This window comes from Giraffa tippelskirchi, chromosome 5, assembly GCF_054371585.1.
Source record: "Giraffa tippelskirchi isolate mGirTip1 chromosome 5, T2T-mGirTip1v1.2.pri, whole genome shotgun sequence".
Lineage (NCBI taxonomy): Eukaryota > Metazoa > Chordata > Mammalia > Artiodactyla > Giraffidae > Giraffa > Giraffa tippelskirchi.
The window spans coordinates 2,209,183-2,233,878 of record NC_137279.1 but is presented as its reverse complement, the minus strand read 5'-3'; the positions used below and the strand labels follow the sequence as shown (position 1 = coordinate 2,233,878).

The 24,696-nt window shown below is 49.4% G+C and overlaps 1 protein-coding gene across 14 annotated transcripts in view; it reads left to right on the top strand.

The window, feature by feature from the left end:
• Positions 1–24,696, top strand: part of NR5A2 (nuclear receptor subfamily 5 group A member 2) — a 127,068-nt gene that overhangs the window by 10,516 nt on the left and 91,856 nt on the right. For 2 of the 14 annotated variants that reach the window (XM_081492005.1, XM_081492011.1), the window contains exons 1-4: positions 1,409–2,234; positions 6,179–6,376; positions 7,807–7,948; positions 10,185–10,831. In XM_081492005.1, coding sequence (XP_081348131.1) covers positions 6,209–6,376; positions 7,807–7,948; positions 10,185–10,831 — 957 coding nt within the window. In that variant the 5' untranslated portion in view covers positions 1,409–2,234; positions 6,179–6,208. Of the gene's footprint in view, positions 1–1,408; positions 2,235–2,291; positions 2,852–3,199; positions 5,470–6,178; positions 6,377–7,806; positions 7,949–10,184; positions 10,832–24,696 lie in introns of those variants that run through there. The other 12 variants (XM_081492012.1, XM_081492013.1, XM_081492003.1 and 9 more) reach the window with 10 other exon arrangements.

The window sequence follows — 24,696 nt, the reverse complement described above, 5'->3', positions numbered from 1 at the left end:
TGCTCTCTGCAGTGGGAGGGCTTTGTAATAAACTGATTAAGGCTTCGTAATAAACTTATTCTGAAAGTTCATCTGAATCCACACGTAATGTGCTAGCATTGATTTGAGCCCTTTCTGAGCTTCATTCACAAGGATGCTTAAAACAATCAGGCAATACTGAAAATGGACTGACTGTACGTGATATTGTCACCAAAATCTGAGCATCAGAAGGGTCACTGATGTCAGCAACCCACTGCAACCCACTGCCCTTTACCACCTAAGGGGCAGCCTTCTTCTCACCAAGTTTAAAGGTTTTCATGAAACCTGCAGATGCTACTAAAACTGAGGTCTGAATAACTTAGATTCTGAGTACTGGATGTTAAGCAGCAAAATGAAAAGTCAGTTCTGAGAGGCAGCAGTGTGTGAATGGCCAGGCCTGGGGATGTGGTGAGGAACCCATTTCATTCAAAAGTGTAGATTATGCATGGCAGTGATTGGAGTACTTTTCAATTCATCAAATACTGGACTGGCCAGTTTGAGTGTGTGATCTCTATGCCATTCACATAGAATAAATTCAGAGCCTTTGAGATTCAAATTCACCCCCTTGTGGGTGGACTCTGATAATCACTCAGACTCTCAGCAGATTCTGAATATGAGGCGTTTCACATGCAGTCAGGAGGCTGGGGAAAGAGTGTTTTCATCTTGTTCAGATGAGATTTGAAAACTTTGAAGATGGGGCTGGGCTGGTGTGGAAGAGCTTGCATAACAGATGGTTCTTTAAAACTTTTTTTCAAGTGCTGGGCCTCTGGGCCTCAAGTGGCCCGTCCCACCCAAGAGACCTGGGGATGGAAAAGGAAGCTGGCGCTTCTCTTTGCGTTCTGTATGGAAACCCGGCTCACTAACATTTTAGGAAGTCTGTCGCCAGCCTGATCTGGGGGCTCGAGGAGGCGGGTGGTGTTTATAAGTGAGGGAAGGAGCTGGAGGAGAGTGGGGGGCTGGGGAGGGCAGTTCAGATTGTCGGCAATTGCGCGGACTCTCGGCTACGCGGCTGTTCCCTCCTGAGCAGGTGGACCGCGCCGCTGGGCCCCTCTCGGGGCGGGGGGGGGGGGGGGTGGCTGCGGACTCAGTGCCGAGGGGAGTGGGGCCCGGAGACCCTCGAGCGCAGGCCAGCTCTTCTTTTCTCTCCTGGCTTGTTTAAACGCGTTCAACTCCTCCTGCAGCTCCTCACCCGGCGCGCACGGTGGGCGCACCCCCGCGGGCTTCCCCCCTTCGCGCCGACACCTCCAACCAGCTTCTCCTCGGCCGCCGCGCTCAGACAGAGGTCGCTTCTCAGCCGCTCTAAGACCTGCCGCGTGCACATCCCCCGCCCGAGGCCGGGCGGGGTGGGAGGGGGCGAGGCGGGGTGAAGAGGTTGGGGCAGCGAGGGGCCGGGAAGCCTGCGCCTCGTCCTCATTGGCTGGCGCCTGGGGTCCGACCCGAGTCCGGAACCCGCGTCCCCATCCCCGGTCCTCACCCCTCATCCCGGCCTCCCCCGACCCGGTCCTCCTCCCTTCCCTCTCCCCCCCCAGCCTCGCCGCCCCGGGGCTGCAGAGGACCGCTCCCGGACGGGAGTGGACGAGGCGGCGGAGGGAGGCTGGAACTTCCAGCTCCACGCCTGAGACTGAGCGGGAGGGAGGCAGACACGGGCAAGGGGCGGAGAGGAGAGGACACGGAGGCCAGAGACCGCGCTAGCGGGAGACCCTGCGGATCCCGAGCGGAGGGCTGGGTGCGGGTCGCCGAGTCAAGCCGTCCGGGAGCCGCGGCGGCAGCAGCAGCAGCTCGGCTGCCGCCTCCGCTGCGCGCCCGGAGCTTGGCCGGACGCGCCCCCGCGCCCCCGGCAGCTGCGCCCTCGCCGAGCCGGGCCCCCGCGCCCGGACGCGGTCTTCGCTCGGTGCCCGCCGCTTCCTCCTCGCGGTTTGGGGGCGGCTGGGGAGCAGCGCGCCTGGACGGGTCTCCGGAGTCCTGACTGCAGCCCCGGAGGCGGCGGGGGCGCGCTCCAGCCCGCCGGCGAGAGAGCAGCCGGCCGGCCGCCCCCTCCTTCTCCCCGGCGGAGTTGAAGCCGTGCCGCCCGCGTTCAGGTGCAGGGCTTCCGGACGGACACGGACCCCCTGTCCCCGCCCGCGGCCGCCTTGTCATGCTGCCCAAAGTGGAGACGGAAGCCCTGGGACTGGCTCGGTCGCATGGGGACCAGGGGCAGATGCCGGAAAACATGCAAGGTAAGGAGGCGCTCGCGGCGCGCGGCTCCCGCGGCTCCCCCGCCCCCGGCTCGCCCCGCGGGCTGCAGCCGCCGGCCCCGCGCGGGCGCTGGACTGGCCGCCCGGCGCTCGCCGCCGCGGGGCTGCTGGGCTGCGGGGCGGCGCGCGGGCGTCGGGCCCCCTCCCCAGGGGAAGGCATAAAAGTTTATGGCTCTTGAACAATGCGGGGCGGGGATTTTCCGAGCAATGCCTAATTGGCCGCTTCTAATTAAGAAGAGAGGTTTCGAGCTCCGGCGACCCGAGCCGGGGCAGCCTCAGACTAAAGACCTCATTATTCCGACGATCCTTCTAAGAAATGGAACTTCTCTCGAGAAGCCCGAGCAGGTTCCCAGTCACTGGAATCGGGGGAACTTGAACCAGTGCTCTTGAGTGCAGAAGAACCCTCTGCCTGGGAAAGTCAGCTGCAGAAAGCGCAGGACCTCGGGGAGAGCTGGCTTAGCGGTGTCAGGACGCCTGGACACCCTGCAGCCCCGGCGCACCCGGGTGGTCGGCTGGCATTTGAACAACTTCTTAAAACGGCAGGCAGAACTGGAAAGAACCAGTTGTCTCCAGCCCACCCTCCGGCCGGGCACTGCGGAGTGAGTGCAGGGCGGGGGCGGCGGCCTAGCTTCCACCCTCTTCGGTCGGATACCTGGGAATCTGGAAGTCCCGTTTGTTTCTCCAGCTTTTGATTGCTGACCACAAGCGCGGGGGGCGGGGGGAATGGCAAATCCCTTAGGCTGTATTTTCGCCGCGTTCCAAAAGAAGCGATTCTAGACCTGGCCGTGTTAAGCCCTTCAGAAGTTTATCGCAGTTGCTCGGGGCCAGGGAGGGAACAATGCTAGGAAAAGTCTCCGGTGCCCTTCCATCCTCGCCCCCGCCAGCGCGCAGGATGTGCGGGCCGGCGGGCCTGTGATCCCGAGCGCTTCCTGCCATCCCCTCGAGCCAGCTTGAAAGGGCCGGGGACGCGCCGAGAGCAGAGTTCAGGGCCTGCGCCCGCGGCGGTGCGGGAGAGGCGGCGCTGGGCCCGGGGCCTGAGGTCGCTCCGCTGTTTGGAGACGAGGGGGTGGCGGGAGGGCGAGCGTCCCCGCTGGTGGGGTCTGTCACGGCTAGAGGATCCTGGGGTCTCGCCCAGCCTCCAGGGAGGGCCGTGGAAGTCCCTGGGGACCGAGTCCCTAGAGTCTAACCTGTAGGCTGGCTGCCCCGGGGGGGACCCGGTTGGTCCAAAAAGGCTTTCCCGCCGGGCACCTGGGATTCCGCGAAGCGGGCGCAGGGGAAGCGGCCCCGGGGCGCCGCCTCGGGCCCCTCGGCCGCCACTGCCGGGCAGGACTGTCCCTTGGGCGCCCTCGGGGCCGGCGAGACGCTGGCGTCCAAGGGAAAGTTTCGGCTTCTTCCCGCGCGCGATTCTGGGCGCCTCGGGGAAAGAAGCGCAAGAAGCTGCAGCAGGAAGTCGGGCGGGGGGCAGACAGGAGGGAGATAGCACGGCGGTATTTTCTTTGTAAAATTCGAGAGGGCCGTTCCTGACCCGACCCAGCGCCCTGGAGCAGAGAGCCGGACTTCCCTGGTGCCCGGGGCTCCGGGACGTCGCCGGCTGCTTGCTCAGCCCTGGGGTGGAAAGCTGGTGGGAAGCGCCCGGCGCGGCTTCCTCCAGGCCACGCGGCCTGCCGCCCGAGGGGAGCCCCTGGGGACGTGGACCCTACGCCCTAGACCCGCTCGGGCCCTGGCTTGGGCCGCGCCGCCGTCCGAACTGTGGGGGGTGGGGGAGAGGGGCAGCAAGGGACCCGCTACCGGGTCCCGGGACAGTTCGGGGAACTCGTCCACGTGCCTCCGCGGCCTCTGCCATCCCAGGCGCCGGCGTCCCCCTCTGCTTTCTCAAGATCGGGACTTCTTTGCCCGGATGCATTGGATTCTCCGAAGACTCACTCGGGCTACAGCACGTGGGCGCCTCTGAAAGATGCCCGGGTCTCGCACCACGGCGTCGGTCTCCCCACGCGGCCTCGGTCTTGGAATTTTCCAAGAGGGTCCCCAGCCGCGGTCCTTTGGATGTCGGATCCCGAGGCGCGCGCCGGGTGCCCCACCTCTCCGCACCGCTCAGGTGCGAAGTGAAGAGGAGAGGGGGAGGAGAAAAGCACACGCGTGGTGAAGGACACTTTTCCTGTCCGGAAACGTGCCTGGAGACAACAGCCACGACCTTTTAGGAGGATTGAGGCTATTGACAAACTTCTGGAAACCTCAGCCTCAGCCAGACCCCCAGGTTCCCCAAACGCAAGCGGGGACCTCCCTCGGCCCCGCCGAGAGGACTGCGCTCTGCGTCTGTATTTCTATTTCTCGGAGCTCAGACGCCTGCCTCGGCTTTTCCCATCTTTTCCTTGGATCCCCCCCTCCCCAAACTCCGGCTAACTCATCCCGATCTACGCCCCAGCCCAGGACTCCGTGTCTCGGGAGAGGCTGCCGGTAGGGGGGTCAGTCGAGAAGCGCGGCTAGGGACCCCCCACCCTAAAGGCCCTTACCAGAGGCCCCCAGATTCCGTAAAGAAAACAGAACTGTACTTCTAAAAGAAAAAAAAAAAATCAGAACTCTTTGGCCGAGAGGCCGCAGTGGTGATGGAGCGGCCTGGCGCTTCGGGGCTGGGTGGGGGGCCTATTGCTCCCTTTCCTTTTCGGTAAACAAATCAGAGGAAACTCCTGCCGGCCCTCAGTTCCCCACCCCCGCCCCGCCCCCTGAAAATGCCACTGATTAACTTAAAACAAACTTGACTGGGGCGTTTGTGCGCCTGTGTGTAGCCCAAAGTTGAGCAAGGGGCGAGAGGCAAGTGCGCCCCGGGGTTTCGCGGGAGGTGCCCGGAGGCTTCGGGCGGTGGCCGGGCCGCGCGGACCTGCCCTCGCCGCCACTCCCCACCCCCACCCCCGCGGCGCGCGCTGCGAGGCTCCCCCGGCGTGGACAGAGTCTCCGGGAGGGGCCGGATCAGGTATTACCTGGGTCTCCCGGCCTCCGCCCCTCCTGCGCAGTTTTTCTCGGTCTTGGAGCTGCGAAGACGCCTTCCCCGGACTGCGTCCGGAGCTGGACAGTTACCCGATCCCTGCAAGGAGCCGCCCGAAGCTGCCGCCTGATTTCTGTTTAACAGGGGAGCTCGAGGTGTTTATATTTTGCAGCGATGATCGGAAACATGTGAAGTTCATTAAAGGACTTCAGTACTTCGCGACGAAACCAAACTCTCGTGTGTATCTTTTGCTTTCCTTTTTTTTCCCCCTTCGTCCGTGCTCCCTCCCTTTTTTCTAGTAATTTTTACAGTAGATTTTCAAAAGTGCAGAGATCAAAGCCCAACCAGTACGTAACTGGGTGTTTGGATTAATCTAACGGCTCTGAACGCTGGGAGGCTCGGGCTGTGGCTGGCATGGGGCTGCTGACTGCGTCCGGGGCTCCCAGTTCTCGGTGGGGGGTTGGCGTTGCTTTCACCCAGACACCCTTAAGGCTCGGTGAACTTTGGGCAAACCTGGTTCCAGGGCGAGGATGACACTGTGTGCTTCTTTCTCTTCCTTAGGAAAAGGTGACGTTTGGGAACTTATCAGCAAGGGGATTTAAAAGGAATTCTAAGTTGTTACTTTATGCAGCTTGTGTTTCTTTTCTGGATCTCTCGCTTTGCAGAGTTAGGAGACTTGTGTTCAACAGTGGTCAGCTTAAGAATGTTTAACAAAAAGAATTTAGAATTATTTTTAAATTAAAATAATGTAAAGTGCTTACTCATCGGTGCCAAAAGAGGTTTTACTTTGACTGTAAAAATAACTCTACAGTGCACCTGTAAGACATTTTTACTTTCTGTTTTACCTGGTGATGTTTGCCCTCGGGTCACCAAAATGCTTCCTATTGCAGGATTAAAACCTACCTAGTAAATTAATTGGATGTGTGCATTTCTCTTCTTGTTTCAGTGTCTCAGTTTAAAATGGTGAATTACTCCTATGATGAAGATCTTGAAGAGCTCTGCCCCGTGTGTGGAGATAAAGTGTCTGGGTACCATTATGGGCTCCTCACCTGTGAAAGCTGCAAGGTTTGCCTCTACGTTGCTACCTGAGAAATATAATGTTCAAAACCAAAATAAACCATTGGACTACTTCTTCAAGCTAAATGTAGGCTGTCTTTTTTGGACTCAAAAATGAGAGAGGGAAAGAGTGAGTCTTAGTGAGATGATTCTTAGAAATATGTGTCTGATTTAATCCCCAAAGCAAAGAAATTTATGCTGTTTAGAAAACTTTGCCAGTATCATGACTTTAAAATAGTTTATTGTAGGAAAGTGATGTAGCTGTAGAAAGACTTCTATTTCTAACAGTCCAGAATATTGATTTTGCTTGACTTATATATATTTAAAGCATTGTTGTTCTTGAGAGCCAGCATGACAAAGTATTTCCCAAATACATTTTAACTTCGGAGTATTCTGTGCTACACATCCAAACATTTTTTATCCACAGTTATAAAAGTCTAAATTCCCAACTGCATGATTTCATCCTGATTTATTCCAAAAATAATGTTTAAGACTTTTGAAATTTATATCAGAAAGAATAAGAAACCAGATCTTAAGTTTATAATATGTGTAGTTTTAAGTATATGGTGACTTATTTAAATGTAAGAGTTTTTAATATGTGAGAGTACTATATTATTACTAATAATATCAACTATACAGTAAGGATTTATCTCAGACTTTTTTCGTACATTCTCAGTAAATTTAATACTCCTATCTTTCAACATTTTTAAAAGTAGAAAACTCAGTATAATTACTAAACCACTGCCAAGAAAATCTCTTTTTTTTTTTATAGCAAAGTAAGATGGTTTCACTTTGTGGTCAGTAGGGCAAACACAGAATATACCATCCAAGCAGTTACTATGTTATAAAGCCACAGATTTTATTTCTGATTAATTCTTTTGGGTGAAATATAAGGAAGGCAGACACTCTGCGAAAACCCAGTTCTCTGCTCTACATGCTTTTTTCCCTCATAAGTTTCACCTTTTTCTTTGCAGTTCCCCAACTTGAATGTATTCCAATGGAATTATGAACATTTTCCACATTTTTCCATTTTATTCTTTTAATGCTTTTGCTTTTAACTCTTTAGTGCTGACGTTTATAAAACGTCTGAAGTGTTTTGTTATTTCATTTTTTCCATTGGTATTTTACTGTAGTTTGGCACCAAAATTATATCAGACTACTTAAAAATAATTCAGCTCTCAAAGTGCCTTGTCTGGAACATGAAGGTTAATGAGGAAAAAAAAAGATTACTGGTCAATATAGCATGTATTTTCCCCTGAATGTTGAGATAAAACGGTGTGTAGACAAAGCTCTCCAAGATTTGATGTGATTCTTGTGAAGTATAACTCTGATGTCAGAAAAATCTCTACCATAGCCTGGTTTTGAAGGGTTGATCTTGTTAAAACGTGAAACAAGCCACAGAACCACATAAGGACTCAAACGGTGCAATGAAAAGATTTACTGGTGATTTTCTTAAAATGAAACAATAGAAGAGACGGGTGTTAGCTTTATAATATGTCTTACTGTTTTCTCTTATAGGGCTTTTTTAAGCGAACAGTCCAAAATAATAAAAGGTACACGTGTATAGAAAACCAGAACTGCCAAATTGACAAAACACAGAGAAAGCGTTGCCCTTACTGTCGATTTCAAAAATGTCTAAGTGTCGGAATGAAGCTAGAAGGTAAGTTTTTTCTCAAGACTGCTGCCTGTTCAAATTCTCCAAGGACATAGGATTTAAAACAACATTGTACTTATAACATGGTAACAGTATTTTCCTAGTCTTTTAACACTAATGACAATAATATCTTTTTATGTTTTGTCAGCAGAATAGTCTGAGGCTCATTTAAAGGCTGGTGAACTCTACTACGAAGAAATTTTTTAACGTTGGCATTTCACCTCCCCACCTCATTTTTTAGTTTCAGCAGATGCATTTCATAGGGTAGATGAAAGCAAGACCAATGTGATTCAGCTGAGAACAAGTAAAAATAATTCGCCAAAATACTTTTAAAAGTCTTTTAAAGGTTTCAAGTCAGGATGGCCTAGTAAAAAAGTTTGCTTTTTAAATAGGCACACTTGTCATAATTGTTACTATTAGTTACATGATTCCTGAATAAGAGTTAAAACCTTTAATTATAAAGAGATTTTTCTCATGGAGAGTATCATTGTTGATTGTGTGGGGAAGCCCTTTTTTTTTTTTAAGACAATGAGTGAGCCTGCAAAATTTAAAAAATTTTGAGAATCAGGAAACATGAAAACTAATAAACTGTCACATCGGTAGCAGTGGTTTGACGAGAACAAGAGAGTGGTTCCCCCAAAGCCACATTAAGTTTTATGTTGAAAAAGTAGGATCTACGCTTATGCTGTACAGATTGGAGGAAGTAAAGTTAATATGTGACTGCTATAAATAACCTGTAGTTCAGGGACTGTTATGGTGTGTTGCTGTTTTTCAGTCTCTGACCTACTGACTTTCCATAGATTGCATATACTGTAAATAAAGTAGTAGGAAGGGATGCAGACCCCGGAGATGTGCCGGATGCGGGAGCCCATTCCATTTGATCAGTGAGGCACAGACTGGTTGTCTTTGGGGCTTTTCTGTTGCATGGCACTCAGACTTGATGGAAATACTCAAAAAATTTCAAATACTCTGCAGAAATTGCTGATAGATTCCTTCCCAATAGAAGTAGCCTCCTGGGTTATCCAGGGACTGTGATGAGATTGAGAAAGGATGTAACTGCTTCTTGTCAATTTCTTCATTACCAATCACTTTATTATTTTCCAAACAGCAAAACAGTGTGGTAGATGCTTACTATAGTATGAGACTCAGAAGATAAAATGTTAAAAATTAAATGTTGCGATCGCATATGATGTCGTTGATTCCTTTTTTTAAAAAAAAAACAAAAGGAAAAGGTTGCATTTCTTCACCTTAAAAAGTGTGCTTTCTTAACAGGAAGTCACTTGCGGTGCATGCTTATACTCTGTTCACAGTGAGATGAAACAATCGAATATTCAATAAATGATCGTCCAGATGAAAAACTCTTTATTATCTTGTGTGGTATTCTAGGTGCCTTGCATTCACAATAAATTTTTAATGCTGTACTAATCCTAAGATAAAAAGCTCCAGAACTTAACCTCCAGCAGTTTCACCATGTCACAAGCTGTCAGAGGTTGCTATGTCTGGTCTAATTGCCAGTGGTCACTATGAGCTACCAGAGACCCACTAAGGATATTGCTAGACGTGGCCCTGGACACCACCCAGTATTGTGATGGTGAACCGTTTTGACAGCTTCCGAAATGAATATGCTTTAGTTAGGTCCAGTTCTGCTTAAATTAAAAACAATAATCGGTGGCTACCTGGCGTGTACCCAACAAGTATGCGTGAGGGTGGTTTTCCAAGAAGAGCGTGTACCTAGTAGCAATTTTGCAGTAAATTAGCCAAAAAGACTGAGAGAGGAAGATGTTCTCAGGAGAAATAGTCACAATTCGATCCAGTAATGGCCCCTTTGATTTTTTTGTGGGGGGCGGGTGTGTGCACCCTTTGAGCAGTTTGCGTTTCCATAAAGAGAAGCCTAACCTCGCTGGCAGGACAGAATCTCATCCTTGTCCTTGGCAACACAGAGCACCCCTGTGGGTAGCAAAGACTAGGAGTCTCTTCAGTCCACCGAAGGGTTAATGTGTCCCCACATAGCTGAAATTTTTTTTTGATGACAAACACAGTTGGAGGAAAGAATTCATAAATAAAGAGGACATGGCTTTTGGGGGGAATCTTTGAGAGCTATTGTGGTGAAAATAACCACACACAGACCCCTTCTGGTCCATTTTGAGCCTTTCTATCTATCCGGAGATCTGGACAGTGCTCACAATTTACATCTTATTTATACCCTTACTTCCTTTTTTTTTTTTCATGCCCACACTAACAGCGGTAAGGGCAGACCGAATGCGCGGAGGAAGGAATAAGTTCGGGCCCATGTACAAGAGGGACAGGGCCCTGAAGCAGCAGAAAAAAGCCCTCATCCGAGCCAACGGACTGAAGCTGGAAGCCATGTCTCAGGTGATCCAAGCCATGCCGCCCGAGCTGAGCATCTCCTCTGCGATTCAGAACATCCATTCTGCCTCCAAAGGCCTACCTCTGAACCACGCTGCCTTGCCTCCTACAGACTACGACCGGAGCCCCTTTGTGACCTCCCCCATCAGCATGACCATGCCCCCTCACGGCAGCCTGCCCGGGTACCAGACCTACAGCCACTTTCCCAGCCGCGCCATCAAGTCCGAGTACCCCGACCCCTACACCAGCTCCCCAGAGTCCATCATGGGCTACTCCTACGTGGATAGTTACCAGACCAGCTCCCCGGCCAGCATCCCCCACCTCATCCTGGAACTGCTCAAGTGTGAGCCGGACGAGCCCCAAGTGCAGGCCAAGATCATGGCCTACCTGCAGCAGGAGCAGGCCGGCCGCAGCAAGCAGGAGCGGCTCAGCACGTTCGGGCTCATGTGCAAGATGGCAGACCAGACGCTCTTCTCCATCGTGGAGTGGGCCCGCAGCAGTGTCTTCTTCAGGGAGCTCAAGGTACGTGCTGGCCGCGGGGCGCGGGGCTCCCCTCCCAGCGGGAGGCCCGGCTCTGTGCCCGACGCGCAGGGTCTGGGTGCCAAAGCGGCGTTTTAGACCTTGACATCAGAACTGCCGCGGCTTCCCTCTACAGGCCTGTAGTTTCTGCAGCTCTTCGTTTAGGGGCATGCATTTAATGTCACCTACGGTAAACTTGGGTTTTTTTTCTGAACAGGGAAATTGCTGTTCCCTTTCCCTTATTATTACCTTATTCCTTCTACCTTGGTTTATGGCTGAAACATTGAAGCCAGCGTGAAACAGAACGTAGTAAACTTTTGAAAAATTACCAAGTAAGGAGCTCCATTATAATGTTGCCAATTTAGAAGGAAAAAATGCCAATGATTCCTTGTGTTTAGACACTAAAGAATGCAAATGCTACTACTGGTTAAGAGTATCAAGCAGGTATTTACTACCTGTTTACCTTGACATTAGGGTGGTAAACCTTTGGTTTTCAGAGCAGATTCCAATAGGATGTTTACTGCCTTTGGCTGGGGAATGGGCCCCGTGTGAGTGCTAGTCTGCTTGGCTGGGCTTTGGTTCTCATAATGTGTCTGTCGTTGATTTTAATGGATTGGTACATTGTAAACACAGTCCTTGTTTATACAAGGATCTCTGTTTAACTACATAATTATTTTATTTCCTGAAACTGAAGACTGAATTAATATGGGAAAGTTATAACGAAGTTTGGGATCAGAGAGTAATTACAGGACTACCAGTAGGAGTGTTTGGTCGGTGGTTTCATTCTCTGTGTTAAAGACAGAACTGAATTCTGGGCTTGATTTCTAGTCTTATCTGTTATAAAATCAATTTCTTCCTGTTACCATGGCGGCTTCAGCCTTTGGGAGGAGATTTAAAAATCTCTGCAAGGAGGACAGTACAAAGCAGACTTTTCATTTAAAGGTTCTGTCTGAAGTTGTGTGCGCGTGGATGGGTGGAGTGTGGAAACCACGTGCAAACGGAAAACACGGCTTTCCATGGCCGCCTTCTCTCGGCACCGTGATCTGAAACAGGAAAGTTATCTGAATGGACCCAGGCAAGTCACTGGGCTGCCGTCAGCCTGCCGTTGGGTCCAGCCCTGCTCCCGGGCGCCTGCCCGCGTGTGCAGAGGGCTGACGGCGGGGGTCACAGCGGGGATGAGAAGGTGCCCTGTTGGCTGCCAGACCAGACCCTCTGGCGTGGACCGCCCTGGGGTCATCGGGTGCTTATCATCAAAGATGAGAGACACTTTCCTGATGGTGATCTTGGGTTCACAACGTTGTCCCTTAAGAGAACAGGTAAGAGGTGGGAAAATGAAAATGAAAATGGTCATTCCAGATGCAGGTGAGAGGTTAGGAAATGTAGGACGCAAGCCTCACCTTCGCAGAGGGACCCAGCTGGCATTAGATCCTTGCTGCTTAGTAACTGTCTCTGTTGGACAGTTGTCAATCTCTGAGCCTTAGTTTTCTAGTCTGTGAAATTACAGCTGTGGTGTTATGGGGGAGGTGGAGGTATGTAGGGAATAACACTACATCTATTGAGATATTTCAAGGAATAAGCAAGACGATATGGGCAAAGCTTCTAGTCCTGAGAACCCATCATATATTATATACTTAGTAAAGCAGTGCTATTTTAAAATTGTTCTGACTGTTTTATGACATATGTGTGGAGGCTTTACTTAATACTCTTATATTCAGGAAAAAAAAAACATGCAGTTGTACTCTTTTTAGTTTGACGTTGGAAAGCAGAATTACCGTGTGCGTGATAGAGAAGTGAAATTGTGTACTCGTAATTACTGCCAGTTGAGGACCTCAAACTTAAGGCAGTACTTTGGGTGGAAGATGGATACAAGGTTGAATAAGACAAAATATTTGCCGTCAAAGATAATTGCATAAATATCTACCTAAAAAAACAAAACAAAGCTGAAGTTTGTTTCACAAAATCATGAGGAAAGAAATCATGTGTGTTATTTACATGAAAAAAGAGAAAGTTGTGAAGTGAATGTAGAGAACCTCAGGTGGGACTTTAAGAGTGCTAGAAAACATGCTCTCCAGATTTCTCTTTTCCCTTCCCCGTAGTTAAATTGTATGAGATTCTTTTCTAGGGCATGACATTTCATATTTGGTTAAAATATGAACATTTTTGGGAATGGGACATATTAAAGCATTCTGAGTCCTTTGTACTGTTGTTTAAGGCATTTATCAGTCTTCTGTGAGAAAATGCTTTAAAGAAGAAAAAGGAACAGATATAAATGCTGGGGCTGGCTCCTGTAAAAGGCGGGGGGTGACCCCAGGACAGAAAGACAACTAGACCCTCTTCGCTGTTGGCCTTGGACTTACACTTTTGAAAGAGGTATTGCCCTTGAAGTATTTTTCAGAGGAATAAAAGTAGAATTTCAGAATAACTTAGGGATTGTTTAAATACAGAATTGAGAGGTGACCATTTGTTTCGGAAGAATTCCTTTTCCTTTGTTTATAAATCTACTTTGTACAAACCAGACCAAGGCGTTTGAAGCCAGCATGGAGACAATGTGTGTTGCCCTGTATTTCTCCAGGGCAGAGGCTTGCAAACTTTTGAACTAAGGCCCGCAGTAAGAAACATATTCTGCATTGGAACCTGGTGTACCAAACACACACACACACATACACAGACACACACACACTTAGCTGAGCCTGGTGTACAAAACACACATACACAGACACACACAGACACACACACACTTAGCTGAGCCAAAGTTCCATGATACAGTACATGGTTTTGTCCATGCCATACATGCTGATATTTTCTATTCTATTTTGCTTTAGTCTAATTTATTTCATGCTTTAAAAAAAAAAAATTCCCAGTCATGACCCCCTGAGCTGATTTCCCGACCGCTAAGGAAGCAGAACCAGCAGTCCAGGAACCCTTGCTCCCAGGCAGGGTTGTGGGCCAGCCTCCGGGCGTGGTCGACCTGCCCCCACCAGGAACACCTCCCACTCAAGGCCTCCCCCCCTACCCCCACAGGCCTGGCCTCAGGGCCCCCTGGAAACCTGCAGCCCGGTCCTCCGCCTACCTTCCTGCAAACCTTGTAATTTTAAAATTGTGTTTGGGAAGATTTAGGTGGACAGCCCCTTTTACACATTTGTCTTTTTCTTGTTAACTTCACCGTAAATTACCCATCAGGCGGTATACTTATAGAGCAGATTGCTTATACCTCTACAACCCCGACCTGGTAAGGCACACGTTTGTTTGCTCCAGGAGAAGTAATAGGATAATCGGGCAGTTTTGCAGATGACCCCTTGCTCACTCTCACAGGACACGTTGCACTCTCTGCGTGGAGAAGAGGGGAATGAAGATTTCATTTGTTTACTGTCTAAAAGGATCAAAAGGGCCAGAGGAAATCTGGTGGGTTGTTTAGCTACACGGTGGGAAAAAAAGAAAAATTATATTCTGGTTCCCATTCAAAATATTGGAATGGGAAAGAAGTAATTTTAACTCCCATACGTGCATCTTGAAAAACAGCACATGAACAGCAAAAAAGAAAAAACAAACAAACAATGTAGAAACCGTGCAATTTCAGAGCTCGGTGATGACCAGGGAAAAGAGAGAGAGAGTACATGTAAGTGAGCTATTTGTTTCTTATATGAGGGGCAGTTCTGAGTTCCGTCCAAAGTCGTGGCATGGGAAAGGTGAACTAGCCAGGGTAGCTGTCCAGCCAGCACCGGTGCGTCCAGCGATCCTCGCGGCCTGGACACCACGGGCTTTCCAGAGCGGAACGAGATGGTGGGGGTCCTTGGGCTCTAGCACCTCTGTTTACATATGGAGAAGCTGAGGCAGGGGGCCTGTGGCCTGTTTAAGATTATAGAGCTGTCTACCGCAGGGAAGAACTGGGGGACTGGCCATTCAGGTTCCAAGAAGCTGTGCTTCTCCACAGCCCCGCCCCCACCCCTCAGGACACACGCACGCATACGCACACACATGCACATGACACACGCACGCATATGCACACGTGCACACGCACGCGAGCCCTATAACCTTTGACTCCAGAAATCCACGCCTTTCCCAGTGAAGCCACGGCAGACCTCCCGGTTATCAGAAGTCCATCACTACCGCCCGATTACTAAATCACTGATAATCAGCAAGATGGATTTTCTCTGAGCCCAGACCCCTCCCTGGGAGGGAGGGAGTCACTTTAAAAAGCTGCTACAATTCTCGCAGGCCACGGAGGTCCTCAGTGAGTGAAGTGCGTCTTCCGCCAACACTCCTGAGCCCTGGAGGAGGGTCCAGACCCCTCTGGGTGCCTCCGCTCTGCCCACCGCCCCCGGGAGGACCAGTGGCCACGTGGGGCTCTGCCCCGCTGTAAACTGGATAAAGGAGTTACGTCCTGGGTCTGGCTGGGCGCCAGGTACATCGCGTGGGCTCCTTTCTGTGTGTTTGTGAAGACAGGCAGGAAGGGAGGTTAGGGTTGTAACCAGGTGGTAGAGGGCCGTGGATCGCCCCAGCCTGACCGTATTTCTGGGGTCGAGGCAGACGTTCACTATACCTTCGAATCTTTAAGCTCCACCTGTCTCATGGTGGCCTGTATTCTTGACTTTAACTTGTGTTTTTGGAAATCAAGAGCGAATTCCAGACCCCCCTCGCCCAACATCGCAGAAAGTGCTGTCGTTGCGAGTCAAGAAGATGGTGCCCTTTTCCCTTCGCTCATTTTTCTCTCATCTGTGTCTTGAGTATCTCACAAACACAAGAGCAGTGGGCAAGTAATTCCCACTTTGTTGAACAACTAATGAATCTGCAAGATCTTTTTGATCGTCTAATGAGACCAGATGTCTTCCGAGGATTCTGGGAGTGGATGGAGAAGAACTTCCCCTCTGTGAATGATTCTCCTACATGGAGGAATAAAAAAAGTCTAAATTAATCCTGACTGAAACGCATAACTAGTGTTTCTGTGGAAAATAGGGCTCAGAGGCTCAGGGAATTTGTGCCAAAGGAATTCAGCCACGCAGCAGCCAGTTTTCTCGAAAGCCAGGAGGCTGGGGGTGGGAGGCAGCCGTCCTTTTTTCTCTGCTCTGGTGCAAAATGCTTTTTGAGCAGAGTTTTAATTTATTTATCATTAACACCCTAGATCCCTTTCCCCAAGCCTCAGTTGACGTCTCCCAACCGACACAGGTCTGCAGTTTGCAGTTTGCTGGATTTGCCCCAGTTTGAAGCCGTGTTCTTCCGTGGACTTGCTTAGCCCTTCTTTTCTCTGTGTGTGTGCACGTTGACCTGCTGTATCTGCCATCCTGCTCTCTTTAATGCCTCCCAGGTGCCTCAGGGGTAAAGAATCCACCTGCCAATGCAGAAGATGCAAGTTCAATGCCTGGGTCGGGAAGATCTCCTGGAGAAAGAAATGGCAACCCACTCCAGTATTCTAGCCTCGAGATGCCCATGGACATAGGAGCCTGGTGGGCTGCAGTCCATAGGGTCACAAAGAGTCAGACACAGCTGAGTGCACACATACGGCTCCCTTTTGCCTCTGCCTGAGCTTTCAGGATCGTGTACCCAGAATTACAGTCTGTCACTTTACTTACCTGTGTTTTCATCTCTTTGGATGCAAAGTAGTTCCTCTTAGAAGCAGATGATCAGCATGTAATGCGATTTCCCATAAAGAGGGAAGAAGTATTTCTATTCGAAGGCAAATAAAAACATCTCTGACCATGAAACTTATTTCTCAAAAAGAGATCAGAAGGAAATAAATGGACCCTCCATAGGTTTACCAGGAAACTGGAGAACTGGCTCCTCTTCCACTGGAGGTGGGCATGGAAGTTTTCTGCTGCCTTTGAATTTGGAGGGAAGGTTGGAATCTGCAGGTTTGACTCTGTGAGTCAGGGCTCTTCGGCATCAGACGTCTGCTTCTGTGGCTCCTCCAGGCAGACCTGGCACCGAGCCTCGGGGCTGGTTGCTGGTGCTGAGATGTGGGTGTTTCTGGCTTTCCGTGCATGTCGCTTACTGATTGAGGGATCTTCCTTTAGCCTTTAAAGTCTTCTTGGTCACTGTCTGCTGGGTGAATCAGCTCTCCCCCATCAATACCTGTTTAAGTTTAAGGTCTTTGGCAGAAATGAACCCTCCCCCACCCCCACCCCCCACCCCCACCCCGACTGTGGAGTGCTGGATTCTCCACCCTCTCAGTTCCTTTTAAAGTATTGTTGTTGTTGTTAAGTCACTAAGTCAGGTTGGACCCTTTTTCAACCCTAGGGACTGTAGCCCCCCGGGCTCCTCTGTCCAGGCAAGAATACTGGAGTGGGTTGCCATTTCCTTCTCCAGAGAATCTTCCAGACCCAGGGATTGAACTTGTGCCTCCTGCATTGCAGGTGGATTCTTTACCGTGGAGCCACCAGGGAAGCCCTTAAAAGTATCACACTTGCTTTATTCAGTGAGAACACATCTCAGCCTGCAGACTGGGTCTAACGCTGGGTTTCCCTGTGACCAGATGCCAGTAGTTGCTGTGCAGTGGGGTGGAAGCCGGGGGATTTGGTGGGCGCGGTGATCGTGGCTTCATGCTGGGTTTGCTTGTTCACGTACCCGACGCGCTTCCTGTCCCCGTGAATCTGTTGTTACCTACCGGGATGGTGAGGAGCATGGCAGAAGCTCGCCACACCAGGGACGCCATGTTTGACTGGCTGGGCCGCTGTCAGGGGTCAGGAATGAATGGTGAGGGTGGAAAGAAAGTGGGTATTTCCCTTGCTCTGCTCAAGGTCAGATGGTAGAGGGAAGAGGCCCCTTTGATCGGGTGCTTGCACTGCCTGCTGTAGGACTGGGTGCCACTCCTCAGGCACCTGTCCGGTCGGCTCCTTCCCAGGAGGGAGGGTGGGACAAGGTCCCCTCTTGCCCAGGAGGGGAAGCCCTGGACCCTTGCTGTCACGTAAGGTGGCCCTTCCAGACGACACATCCGTCCATCCCTTCTGGATCCAGAGAGATGCAGAATTAACTGATTAATAAAAGTTTGCTAACTAGGTTTTTATTTTATAATTTTTTGAAATTTATTTTATTCCCATATAATTGTTGTGTACATTTCTGCTGAACAGCAGAGTGATTCAGTTATACATGTATGTATTGTTTCTCATATTCTTTTCTATTTTGATTTATCACAGGGTATTGAATACAGTTCCCTGTCCTATATACAGCAGGACCTTGTTTGTCCAGCCTGTGTATCATAGTTGGCTCCTGCTAATCCCAGACTCCCAACCCATCCTTCCCCCAGCCCCCAGCCTTGGCAACCACAAGTCTGTCCCCTGTGTCTGTGAGTTTGTTTCACGGATGAGTTCGTTTGTTTCATGGTTTAGATTCCTCTATATGTGATATCATATGGTATTTGTCTGTTTCACAGATGAGTTCATTTGTGTCACGATTTAGATTCTGCTATATGTGATGTCATACGGTATTTGTTTTCCTTCATTTAGTATGGTAATCTCTAGGTCCATCCAGGTTGCTGCAAATGGCATTATTTCATCCTTTTTCATGGCTGACTAGTACTCCACTGTATACACATACCATATCTTCTTTATCCATTCCTCTGTAAATGGACATCTAGGTTGTTTCCATGTCTTGGCTGTTTTAAAGAGTGCTGCTGTGAACGTTGGGGTACACGCACTTTTTGCATTACAGTTTTGTCTGAATATACACCCAGGAGTGGGATTGTAGGTAACTCTATTTTTAGTTTTTTACGGAACCTCTACACAGCTCTCCGCAGTGGCTGTGCCAGTTTGCATGCCCACCAGCGATGAGGTAGGAAGGTCCCCTTTTCTCCACACTCTCTCCAGCACTTATTTGTAGACTCTCTAATGATGGCCATTCTGACCAGTGTCAGCTATTACCTCATTGTAGTTTTGCTAACTAGGCTTTTAAACCACCAAATTTTTTTTAGTCAAATAATCTGTCACTGGCAAAATTAACCGAGGCGCTTCAGCCAGTGTGGGGAGGGGGTAGGAATCAGGAATGAGAGAGATGCAGGAAGAAACACAGACGGGGGAAAAAATAAAAGCTCAGTAGGTAACCTGCCCCCAAAGCTTGGAGTTACATTAATAGGAGAGAGCTTAGGGAGACTTGAGGTCAACAGAAAATACTTTGTTTGGACAATAGGTGATAATAGTAGCTGCCACTTACTGAGTTTTTACTGTGAGTCAGACAACTGTAAGTCGCTTTACCAGTACTGTGTCTCATTTAATACTCAGTACCTCCTGGGCAGTGAGCAGGTTTGCTCCCAGTGAGCAGCTGAGGTTCTGAGACCTAAAGACTTTCACTGATTTGCCCCAAGTCACGTGGCTATTAAGTACTAATGATGTCATTGAAACCAAAAATGCAAAAATGCATGTGGTGGTCTTTTGTAGACTACGCCCATCTCAATACTGTTTTACAATGGGTCTAAAGGACCTGTGTTCCTCTTCAGCTACAGAGAGCCATTTCTTAAAATGGCCCGAGAACATGTAAATTCTTTCTTTTCTTAGTTGGTGATGACCTTGTAGGGCTGGAATATAGAACTGGAGAAGAGGAGGAGTTTGCATTGGTTGCAGACTCCAGAGCTTCTAAACCTTAATCTGTAAACACGTGTGTAACTGGAGGCTCAGCAGGGGGGTGGTGCTCCCCACCTGGGGACACCGGGCAGGCTCTCCCACCCCCAAGCCCACCCCGAGTGCCCAGCTCTGCTCCCTCCCGCACGGCCAGTAGAGGCCAGTGTGTCAGTCTGCTGCTTCGAAGCTGGTCCACACCTGTTTGCTGAGACTCCCCCGGGTCCCTGGTCGGTCCAAGGCCTGCACACGTACGCCCAGCAGGACACACGGACTGCTCACAGATCTTACAGCAGGTCCAGAACGTCTGCTCCTCAGTCCCCGAGCCCCGGGACCCAGTCTGCTGACGATGTCCGCTGTCACACTGAGTTGGGTAGTGGGTGACAACGCCGAAAACATGACTCATGTGTGACACTCCTTAACACACTTTTGAAGGACTTTGCCCTCTGAACCTGTGAGGTAAAATAGGTCTTTCTATTTTCCAGGGTGAGTGAAGGATGACTTGCTCTGACTTATTCTTCTGCAGCTCGGGAAGTCGATCATACAAATCTCTGAGGGCTCCACATCCATTTGCAGAATGGCTGCATGGAAATTGCGCGTTTGTGCTGTTGTTCACATTAAAGACATTCATCTCCAACCCGAGAATGCCGCCCGCGCTCGCCTCTGCCAGCCCTGGGTCTTTCTTAAATACCTGATGCTTAACCCCTGCTTCCTCTGTGGGTCTGCCCTCGCCACACGCCAGGCAAAGCTCGGGCCTCCTGTGCACGGGCCCCGGCCAGCGTCTCTGGAGACACTCTGACCTGCTGTATCGTTTTCTTGGTTTTCTCCCCTTTCCTTCATCTCTCCTTTCTATCTGCCCAGACCCCCCCTCTCTTTACTCACTCAGGGGGCTTCTCCTCCTTCCCCCGGGGTCTCTCGGCTCCCCAGAGGCGCCTGCGGCGTTGTGGGTCCCGGGAGCTTGCCCCGTCCAGGGCTGCATCTGTATTTCCCTGAAGATGGGACGTGGTGGGCCAGGAGGGCCCCCGAACCCTGGAGGTCTGAGGGCAGATGGAGAAGCCATGAGAAATGGTCAAGTCGGTGATCCCAGGAGTGGGCAGCGTGCGAGGGTAGTCGGCGGAATGTCTGTGTGGCCTTGTCTCCAGGCGAGACACAGTGGGGTTTCCTGCTGCAGAAGCAAGTCAGCCTCCAGGGCCAGGGCACAGGAGACTGACTGGGGGGTGTGGGACCCCTGTAACGCCCACCTACACTGTGTAAGCAGCACCTCCGCACAGTCCTGCAAAGGGTTGCCCATGTGTCCCTGCCTTTTAACTTCCTCCATGGAAATCTTTCTTTTTAAAAAATGTTTACTTGGCTGCATGGGGTCTTAGCTGCGGCACGTGGGAACTTCTCTGTGGCATGCGGGGTCTTCATTGTGGTGCACAGATTCTCTAGTTGCAGTTCGAGGGCTTCATTGGTCCGAGACATGGGAGTTTTTAGTTCCTCGACCAGGGATCAAACCCACATGCCCTGCGTTGCGAAGCGATTCTTAACCACCGGACCACCAGGGAAGTCCCCTGGAAATCATTTTCAAACGCCACGTTTCCGACCTCCCAGGACCAAGTCTGGGTTATTCACATCCAACACCCTTGGAAGGAACAGCCAAACGCTAGGAAGGAAATGGTTCAAATCTGAAGGGCACAGGACTCCAGGGCCTGCTGCTCTTCATTTCTCCGTGAAGACTAAAAGAACGCCACATTATCCTGAATATTTAGAAATGTCACCAGGATTACACAACATTCAGGATTAACGTTGCAGCCAACCGTGATCTGATTTCTGACTCTGTAAGAAGGCCTTTTCTTGACGTGGCAGATGAACTAATTGGCTAACAGGTCTAAAGTCTGTCTTTTATTGCACAAGACGAGGGTTGCAGAGGCAGAGGGTAACCCCTTCTGTCATTCATTTGGGGAGCGTGGAGGATCCGTGGCTCAAGGTGCTGCTTTTTAAAGTCTGCACAGCAGGACCACCTCCTGTGAAATGACAATCGCATTTCTCAATAGCCTGTTTACAGAATACTTTACCTGGGAGAGCAGGATAATTATTTCACTTAAATTAAAAACACATTTTTATGGAGGGTGAAATACAGAAGATATCAGGTCTGTGTTGCAGGGATACACTCAAGATGGGGAGGGGCGTGGGGGTGGGTCAAGGCAGCACTGATAACATCCTGTCTTCACTTTTAAGCAGTATTAAATTACAAAACGGTCATCAGAAAATTCCCAGGAGGATGTTTTCAGTGACTTCTTAAGCAGTGTCCCTGATGTGGTTGATCCAGGCACACTCACATGCATTTGGTAGGAAATAATTCCACGCACACGCAGGTTTCGGGTCCCCCGTGGTTCTCCCGGGCAGATCTTGTGTGTATATATCACAAGAGTTCTGAGTGCATATTCTATTTCAGACGTGCTCTCTGAAATGTCAGCTGATTCTAAGAACTGTTGTTTCATTTTGACCAGAGGATCTTGCCTCCTCAGAACTCACCACAAACCCTTTACCTCACACATCTCAGCACCACCGATGTGCTTCTTTGATCCCAAAGTCGCGATGAATAAGAGGTTTTGCTTATTGCCTAATTTAAAAACTTACTAAATATTACATTTCCCCTTGTAAAATAATGATACAGATTAGTGTTTGTGCAGAAGTGTGGGCAACAGAATTCTTCAAAAGTTCTCCTTTGGGTGATGAAAGCTGTTAGATGATTTTGACTGCCTAATCAAATGTAATTGGAAGCTTGAAGTGCCTCAGATTTCCTTGTACGGTTATCAAAGCAGGAAATGTTAACTCTTGGAGCTGATGAAAGGCTTCTCTCACAGTATTCTTTCAATTCCAGTTCTGACAGAGGGAATGAAAGAACAGGGCTGTTGCTAAAAACTCAGGGCTTGAAATGCTGCTTAGCGTTAATTGCTGTATTAGCTAGTTAACACATTATTATACATTTTAATTGGTTCTTGCTCCAGGTTCAGAGAAAAAAAAATTCTGGATCTGTTTGGCAAGCAAATGAAGGAGGGAAGATGCTTGGGCACAATAATACTGCCATTTATACAAGGTTCAACTCATGCCAGATATTTAGCGTGGAAACAATAGCCGTCACTTTTGAGGGGTCTAACTTGCTTTAAAAGTATTAATAGTTTGCTTTCATATATTGGGATTTGTGGTTATGAATGTTTTCAAAGGAGTTTTATTTGACCATAGAGAATTCCTTTTATGGTTTTATCAATGACATGTCACAATCTTGAAAACATAACTTCGTTGCAGTCATGGATTTGGATGAGTCCAGCTGAGGGTTGGCTTTTGAAAAGAGCCAGAACACATTATGCCTGCATTTCATTCACCAGGACGTAGCGTTTTTTTTCTTTAGGAGTGAATCTCTAAAGAAATCCTTTAAGAATCTAATCAATTCAAGAAGGCTTGAATCTGTAGCCATTGGTAAAACACTTCTGGTGTAAATGATGAGCTGTGACTTAGAATCAGGGCAGATTTGAGATTTTATCCATTTATGTCTTACCTATTCACGCCCTCATTCACCCAGCCTTGACTGAGTTCTTACTGTGTGTCAATCCCTGTGCTGCAGACAGGACAGGTGGGCTCCCTGCGCCCCCCGCCCCTGGACACCAGCCGTGTCCTCTGGGACGCTTTGCTCAATTCAAGTAGGAGCAACACCCAGCCGCCCAGCAGACCCGGCCTCTGGAAGCCTGTGCAGCTACGTGTGGCAATGCTCGCACTGATGGTTGAAACAACATACTGAACCTGAAAGAGATGATCGATTCTCACAGACAGCAAGCCAACCCCTGAGAAACACGGCAGGGGTTTGTAGCAGTAGTGGCAAATTGCATAAATGAGTACACAGGCATTTTATGCATCTTAAAGAGGGGACTCTTTATTTTATATAAATAAAACTTGGGTTTCATTCTGTCACTGAAATTTAAAAATAAACATTTCGTGTAAACAATGACATTGGACAATTTCATATAACCACAGTTGACAGAGGTGAATATTAGAAGATATTTATTTATTCTTCAGTTCAGTTCAGTCACTCAGTCATGTCCAACTCTTTGTGACCCCATGAACCGCAGCACTCCAGGGCTCCCTGTCCATCACCAGCTCCCTGAGTCCACCCAAACCCATGTCCATCGAGTCGGTGATGCCATCCAGCCATCTCATCCTCTGTCGTCCCCTTCTCCTCCTGCCCCTAATCCTTCCCAGCATCAGGGTCTTTTCCAATGAGTCAACTCTTCACATGAGGTGGCCAAAGTATTGGAGTTTCAGCTTCAGCATCAGTCCTTCCAATGAACACCCAGGACTGATCTCCTTTGGGATGGACTGGTTGGATCTCCTTGCAGTCCAAGGGACTCTCAAGAGTTTTATTTATTCTTAGCTATAAATAATGTGGACAAAGAAAGTAAAGACGAGGAAAATGAAGTACCATTTATATAATTCAATTAACTGTATATAGTCCAGAATTTGAAGCACCCCATTGATACATTTGGGGCTTCCCTTGTGGCTCAGTTGGAATCTGCCTGCAGTGCGGGGGACCCGGGTTCGATCCCTGGGTCGGGAGGATCCCCTGGAGAAGGAAATGGCAACCCACTCCAGTGTTCTTGCCTGAAGAATCCCATGGACAGAGGAGCCTGGTGGGTTATAGTCCATGGGGTCACAAGAGTCGGAGATGACTTTAGCAACTAAACCACCACCAACCAGTGGCACATTGGCAGTAGTCCAGTGATGACTAGCACCAAGAGAGAGGGAGGTTTGCCTAGAACGCAGGGTAAGCTCTTGGGGGCGCCTACCCTGCAGGTAGCTGGGGCAAGGCTGGTCAGGGGAGGGGAGGTCCTGCAGGATGAGTAGGAGATGCCAGCCAGACGAGCAGGTGGAAGTGAGGAGGTCAGGGAGGTGTCTCCAGCAGAGAGGAGCTGGTGCAGAAAGCATGAGGCCTGGGCCCCGTAATCTGGTGACACCTGCATAATTCCTTTAGCAGGAAGGTGACCGGACAGGTAGCGAGGTCACTACATGGGCTCTTATGTATGGATCTTGTTCTAGGCAAAGGGACGCCGCCAGAGGAGGTTGAGGAGTGACCCAGAGGGGCTGGAAATGTGCACAGTGACCTTTGGACATACATGCAGACTGTTCCTTTTTGGGGGTGGAGTTACTTTTTTTGTATGTTGATTATATCTCAAAACCACTATTTTACTTTTCAAGCTTTATTTTTTTTTATTTTTTTATTTTAATAACATTTTATTATTCAAGCTTTTTTTTTTTCTGTTTCATTTTTTGAACTCAATTTTGGTGTCGTTT